Raw genomic sequence first — 5,949 nt, 5'->3', positions numbered from 1 at the left:
GGGAGGCAGATGGGGCGGGGCGCCCGCCTCGTTGCCCGTCGTTGTCGCCGCCGGTGTCGTCGTCGTAGTCGCAGAGATCGAGGAAAGAGGCGGGTGGTTGGGAGGCGCAGAGGTGGCCGCAGCGGCGGCGGCGAGGGCGGCAGCGCGTGCGCGGGCCTGTGCGCGCATCGTCTTGGGCTGCGAGGTATCTGCCACCTCCTGCATCTTTGCCTGTCGCAGCGCTTCCAGGTCGTCGACGGAGAGCGGCCCTGTTGCCGAAGTGTCTGCCTCACGGCGTCGGGAGGCATCGGCCCTCGTGGACGGATCGAGAAACGTGATGCCGCTCGCGCCCGACTCGTCGGTGGCCTGCGCGGCAACCTGCTGCTGCTGGTGGCGCTGGCTCTGCTTGTACGCCCGGCGCGCCTTGAGGATCTCCTGTCGCTTGCGCTGGAACAGCTCGCGGATGCCGTCGGCGTCGCGCGCGCTCTCGATCTCGGCGTCGTCGAGCGCGAGGAACGGCGACACGGCGTCTTGGTCAAAGGCCTTGAACGGCGGCTGCCGGTACACGGCGGCCCGGCCATCTGACGACCCGTGGCTGCCGCCATCCTCGGCGATGCCGGCGTCGCCTTGGTCTTGCCGGGGACGCAGTTCCGGGTAGGCCAGCTGCAGCGCCAGCATCTGCTGCACGAGCTCCTGGGCAATCGAGTTGCCGCTGCTGCTGTTGCTGTTGCTGATGCCCGACGCGTCTTGCCGGAGAGCACCGTTGGTTCCAGAGCCTGCTGCCGGCAATTGACCGGCACCCGCTCGCTCGGCCGCCTTGAGCTCGGCGAGACGACGCATGCGGCGCTCCAGCGACGCGCCCGTCCCGTCGCGGTCGTCTTCGCTGTCGATCCGCCAACCGCTGGCGCCCCTCCGCTTGCCGCGCCGTTTGGGCAGCTTGCCGACATTGACCTTGACCTGTCGCCCGACGAGCAGCTCGTAGTCGGTCGGCGAGACGGGATCGACGATCAGCGCCGGGTCGGCGAACGGCACCCGGCCGTCTCTGCCACGCCGGCCACCGAGCGGGGCGCTGTGGTTGACCAGAGTCGCGCCGGGATTCGAGCCGTCCCTGAGTCCGTTGCGTGCTCCTCCGTTGGCCAGGGCAAACGACTGGAGGCCCTTGACGTCGATGGCGGCAAAGTCGGGATCGAGGGCCGGTGGGTCTGCTTCGTCGTTTGAGCTCGGCTGGTCGACGTGGCGTTCCACTCCGTTTGCGGGCATGGCGACAGGCACAGCAGTGGCCTGGCCCGCGCTTTGCGCGCCGTTGCTGTCCTCTAACCGTGCGGCGGGCGCATCCCCGGCGTGCCCGTTAGCTTCGAGAGTAGCCGGAGCATTTTCCGGCGTGGCAGCAAAGTCCAAAGGGCCCAGTCGCCCTTCACTGGAATCTGCGGCACCTCCCCCGGCGAGGCAGACGTCACGGTTCGACCGCGAGCCGTTTGCAGAGACGACATCTGGTGGAAACGGAGGGGAGTGTGCGGTCCCCGCTTCGTCGGCTGTGGGTGGCGCGCCAGGCTGCGCCCCGAGATCGCTGGCTGTGTCGCCATCGATCGAAAGCGAGAAGCCGAAGCCCTCCTCGTCCGACGACTCGACGACCTCGATGGCGCCGGGGGGCGTAATCGCAGCGCCCCTGTCAGAGGGGCCTCCCGGTAGCATGCCGTCCGCCGTGGCGCTCTCGGCCTCGTTGCCCGCACTCTCGTCGTCGTCATTGTCATCATCGTCGTCATCGTCGCCGTACTCGCCATCGCTCAGCGCAAAACCATAGCTGCCGACGGTGTCCGCCCCTGCCGCATCGTGCAACGCATGCTCATGCCCATCCTCAGAGGGCGCTGATCCTGCCACCGGCGTGAGCACTTGCCGCGCTTCGGCATCGTCGAGCGCCCTGACACTGATGGCGCCGCCGTCCCTCCCCTTTGCACTGTCGGCATCTTCGCTGGGATCGGGGGAAGAAGGTGGGCTGCCGAGGGCGCTGCCTTGCTTTGCCTGCCGCTCGAGGGCCAGCACGCGGCGCACCTCGCACCGCGCTCCCACCTCGCGACCCATTGCGCTGAGCAGCTTGAGCGAGTCCCGCATCGACGCGCCGTCGAGCCCGATGAGGGTGCCGTCGTCGAGGACGCCAATCTCGTAGACGGCGAGTCCGCCCCCTTCGAGCAGGCGCCACTTGAGCTGCGTGACGAGGCGGTCGAAGCGCTCGCGGGTGGGCGGAAGGATCTTGAGCTTGTATTCGAGGTTGCCGCGTCGGTCGACCTCGGGGACGATGGGTCCGAACGACGGCGAAGGTGCGGTGTCGTCCTGCCGGCTGTCGCGTCGACGGAAGCTGGGCAGCGGCGAGGCGCTGTGGCTGGCGCCAAAGGACGAGGCACGGTGGGCGGATGCGGCCGTGGCAGGGGCGGCGGGGGCGGCCTGTTGGCTGGCAGGCGTCGAGGACCCAGTCAGCGGCGACTGTCCGAGGACACGACCGGGTGTAATCTGCGATGGAGGAGCGTCGATGTCGAGGTCCATGTCGAGGGAAAAGAAGCCGTCGGTCTCGTCGTCGTGCTCGTCGCCGTCGTCGTCGTCGTCGTTAACGTCGTCGGCGAACGAAGCCTCATCAGCAGAAGCGCGATCCGTGGGGCTAAAGGCTGGAGCAGTGCGGGTTGGCTGTTCCATGCTCGGCTGTTCATGGACGACGGTCGAGCTGGTGAGGAGGCGGGCTGCTGCCTCTTGCCTGAGATCGAGGCAATTGGATAAGGAGGTCGAGACGGGGCGGGTTGGAGGCGAGGTGGGCAGCTTGGCCTCCATGCTGGCAGTGTACGGATCCTGCTTGGGGTCGTACGACGACAGCAAGTGACCCTGCTGAGGCCTGATGCGAGGTTGCGATGTGATTCCTCTGTGCGTGGGGCGGTCCGAGTTTGCTGCGATTGACTCGTCGCCGCAGAGGGCGATGGCGTCGGTCGAAGCTGAGGCAGATCTGGCAGCAAAGCAAGGGGGTGTGGCTGGTGCGGTGTTGGACGCCGAGGTGTCGGTGCTCTCCGGCGAGGAGCGTGTGGCTGTTGGTGATGCGGAGGTCGAGGGTGCGGGCGCCGATGCGAGGTGTCGTTGGTCGAGGTCCTGGTTCAGCATGCCAGGCGCGGTTGGGCAGGCCCGGAACAAGGCCAGGAAAGTGGGCCGTGATGAGGCGGGGGACGGCAGATTGCAAGCCGAGTGATGTGGCGATGTATGGGGTTGGCTGGGTTTATACGACGAGGCGTATCCGGTCGATCATGGCCGTGGGTATGGAGGGCGGGGGCAAGAGGGTGAGGGGCGAAGCGGGTGGCGTTGCTGCTGCAGAGGTCGAGACGGCGCTGCGGACGAGTGGACAGAGGAGAGGATGTTGTCGAGGGTGAGGAAAAGCAACCCGAAAGGCGGGAATATCGGTCGATGAGTGGTAGTAGGCGCGAGGGCGGATGTCGGTGCAGATGGTCGATGAGGTCGTGCGGGAGATAGGGGAGGGATCCCTGAATGTCGAAAGGCCAGTGTGCTGGGGGCTACGGCGACGGCGATGCGAGGAGGGAAGGGCGGGGTAGTGGCGATGGCGAGAGCAGAGAGCAAAATCGGTCAAGTCGGTGGATGGCAGCAGTGGTGGTGGTGGTGGTGGTGGTGGTGGTGGTGGTGGTGGTGGTGGTGTGGGGAAAAGGGCCAACAAGGTGGGGTTGCAAGTGGCGGGGTTGGGGTCGGGATGGGGTCGGGTCGAGTCGAGTCAGTGCGGTGGCAAGCAGCGCGCGGCGAGCGAGCGAGCAAAGCGGGTGGAGGCATCATCAGCCGTCAGCCCAGCCAGGCGAGCAGCGTGCGTTTGCGGGGGAGAGACCCTGCCTTGACTGCGCGCCCAGCCTGCAGCCCCCCCGAACGTGCGCCGCCCACAGACCACACCCATACATGCCCTCGAGACGTCTTTGGCTCAACATCGACCGACCCGTCATCGATGCGGCCTTTGCTCACATTTACATCCGGTCATGTCTTCCTTTTCCATGCGCTCGACTCCTCGACACTTGGCTGCTTCGAGGCAAACGAGGGCCGCCATTCGTCGTCGCATCAACCACCCTCCGGCTCGCGCCCCCCACTCTTGGCATGGCCCACGTCCTCTTCCACTTGCTGCGGATGATTGATGGCCACATCGAGGCGTCCCACAATTGCATTGTCGACCTCGACAACGACATCGACATCGACATCGACAACGGCCGCGAGCGCATCGGCCGCTCTGCTTCCAGCACCAGCAGGACGACTCTGCTGCCTGTACATCCCGACAGGCCTCCGCCGTCGCATCTCGTCGTGCCACGGCCCCTCGCTTGGCTGGCATCGCGCGCGACACCCGGCGAGGCGCCTCTCGTCGTCTGCCCCCCACACCTCGACCTCGCGCTCATCGTCGGGGCGCAGCTCCCGCACCGGCTCCTGCGTTGCCCGCCGCAGCAGCAGGCTGGGCGCCCTGGTTCTGCACGCTCAGCACAGAGCTGGCGTAGCGAGAAATCTGTCGGGGCCAAGTGCAAGGTAACGACGCCAAGCCAAACAGTCAGCCCCTCTGCATCGCCTCGCAGGGCTGGAGCGCAGGCCACCACCGCGGCGCCCACTCACCAGGTCGGTCAGGGTCAGGTACGCCTTGCGCACCACGGGCGGGCAGCTCTGGTGCTGCGTGTATCCGTCGAGCACCGTCTTGACGTGCTGGAACGCGGCGCGCGTAAACGAGCTCATGTAGAAGCGCAGGCGCAGGAAGTGGGCGTAAAACAGCGGCGCCAGCAGGCTGTTGCGGAAGAGGAGCGCGCCAAACAGCACCCGCGCAAAGATGGCCACCTCGGCGTACGCCACAAACCGCATCGCGGGGTCGTAGTTGGCCTTGACCCAGCCCTGGATCACCTTGGCCGCCTTGGCGGGGGCGCTGGCGGGCTGCGCGGGTGCCGCGTTGCCGCCGGCCGCGGCAGGAGCAGGGGTGGCCGAGGGGAACGCCATCGGGATGACGGTGGTGCGCACAAAGGTGAGGACGTGGAAGAGCGAAAAGGTCACGTAGGGGATCAGGGTGACTGCGGCGGTTTCCAGGGGAAGGTTGGGTCAGGGGGAGCGAGATGGATGCCGTCAGAACGGCGCTCGTCTCTGGGCAATGGCGCTGCTCATGTGCGCTGCCGGCTCACCAAAGATGGGCTTGGTCATGAACCAGTAGAGGGCGAGGAAGAGGTACTGGACGTTTTCGTCCATCAGCGCGCGCTGGATGTAGGGTCGCGACAGCTGCGGCACCTGTTGTGCGTCAGAGGCCGAGGAAGGCGGGTGTGGGGCCGCGTTGCGACGTGGGCACGTGGAGAGGGGGGATCAGCTGCGGTTCTGCGGGCAGGCCAGGCTGGACTGTGAAGCGGGCGATGGCGCCTATGCGGCCACTCACGCCAAAGCTCTTGTATACGACGACGCAGTAGCTGGTGATGGCTCCGATGTAGGTGGCTGCGTACCAGCGTGCGAGGCCGCCGCTGGTGGTTCCGAGCATGACGGTGGCGAGGAGGTAGCGGAGGCCGGCAAAGAAGCAGAGAAAGTGGCCCGCCGCCCAGATGAGGTGCGGGGTCGACGCCGAGGGTCGTGCCTGCGACCGGGTGGAGGAGGGTGAGGATGGAGTAGAGGGGGAGCGGGCGTTTAGCGGCGTGACGACGACCATCCGCGGCGAGACGGAGAGCTCATGTCGAGATGCGGCGGCAGCGGCCTGCTCACCATGGCGAGAAGAGCTTTAGCGTGGGCCGCTGTTAAAGCCGAGAGGAAGTAGGGCAGGGGCGAGGCAGGGCTGTACGCCAGCGTGTTTTGAGCACGAGAGGCGGCCGCGGTTGGCTTTGGCTTTGCTTGTTCGATGCGACGGACGAAGATGACGAGGATCCTCGAGGTGCGAGTGCAAGGGCGGTGCGGTGCTGCGGTGGTTGATGGGGCTACTTGCTGCTACCGACGGCGAAA

General features: G+C 66.9%; 2 protein-coding genes across 2 annotated transcripts in view; both read right to left on the bottom strand.

The window, feature by feature from the left end:
* PFL1_06894 (uncharacterized protein) overlaps positions 1–3,117 on the bottom strand; it is a gene marked incomplete at both ends in the record, with an annotated part of 3,380 nt that extends 263 nt beyond the window's left edge. Inside the window, one exon of the mRNA XM_007882812.1 lies at positions 273–3,117. Within this exon, the coding sequence (XP_007881003.1) occupies positions 273–3,117 (2,845 nt within the window). The remainder of the gene's footprint in view (positions 1–272) is intronic.
* Positions 3,118–4,390: 1,273 nt separating this feature from the next.
* Positions 4,391–5,718, bottom strand: PFL1_05279 (uncharacterized protein; the record flags this gene model as incomplete). Its single annotated transcript, XM_007882806.1, has 5 exons — positions 4,391–4,498; positions 4,603–5,045; positions 5,154–5,256; positions 5,399–5,590; positions 5,716–5,718. The coding sequence occupies 5 exons, from the start codon at positions 5,716–5,718 to the stop codon at positions 4,391–4,393; spliced, it is 849 nt and encodes a 282-aa protein (XP_007880997.1).
* Between the last annotated feature and the right edge of the window lie 231 nt (positions 5,719–5,949).

This window comes from Pseudozyma flocculosa, assembly GCF_000417875.1.
Source record: "Pseudozyma flocculosa PF-1 unplaced genomic scaffold scaffold00018, whole genome shotgun sequence".
Taxonomy (NCBI): Eukaryota; Fungi; Basidiomycota; class Ustilaginomycetes; order Ustilaginales; family Ustilaginaceae; genus Pseudozyma; species Pseudozyma flocculosa.
This window is presented reverse-complemented; position numbering and strand designations above follow the sequence as displayed.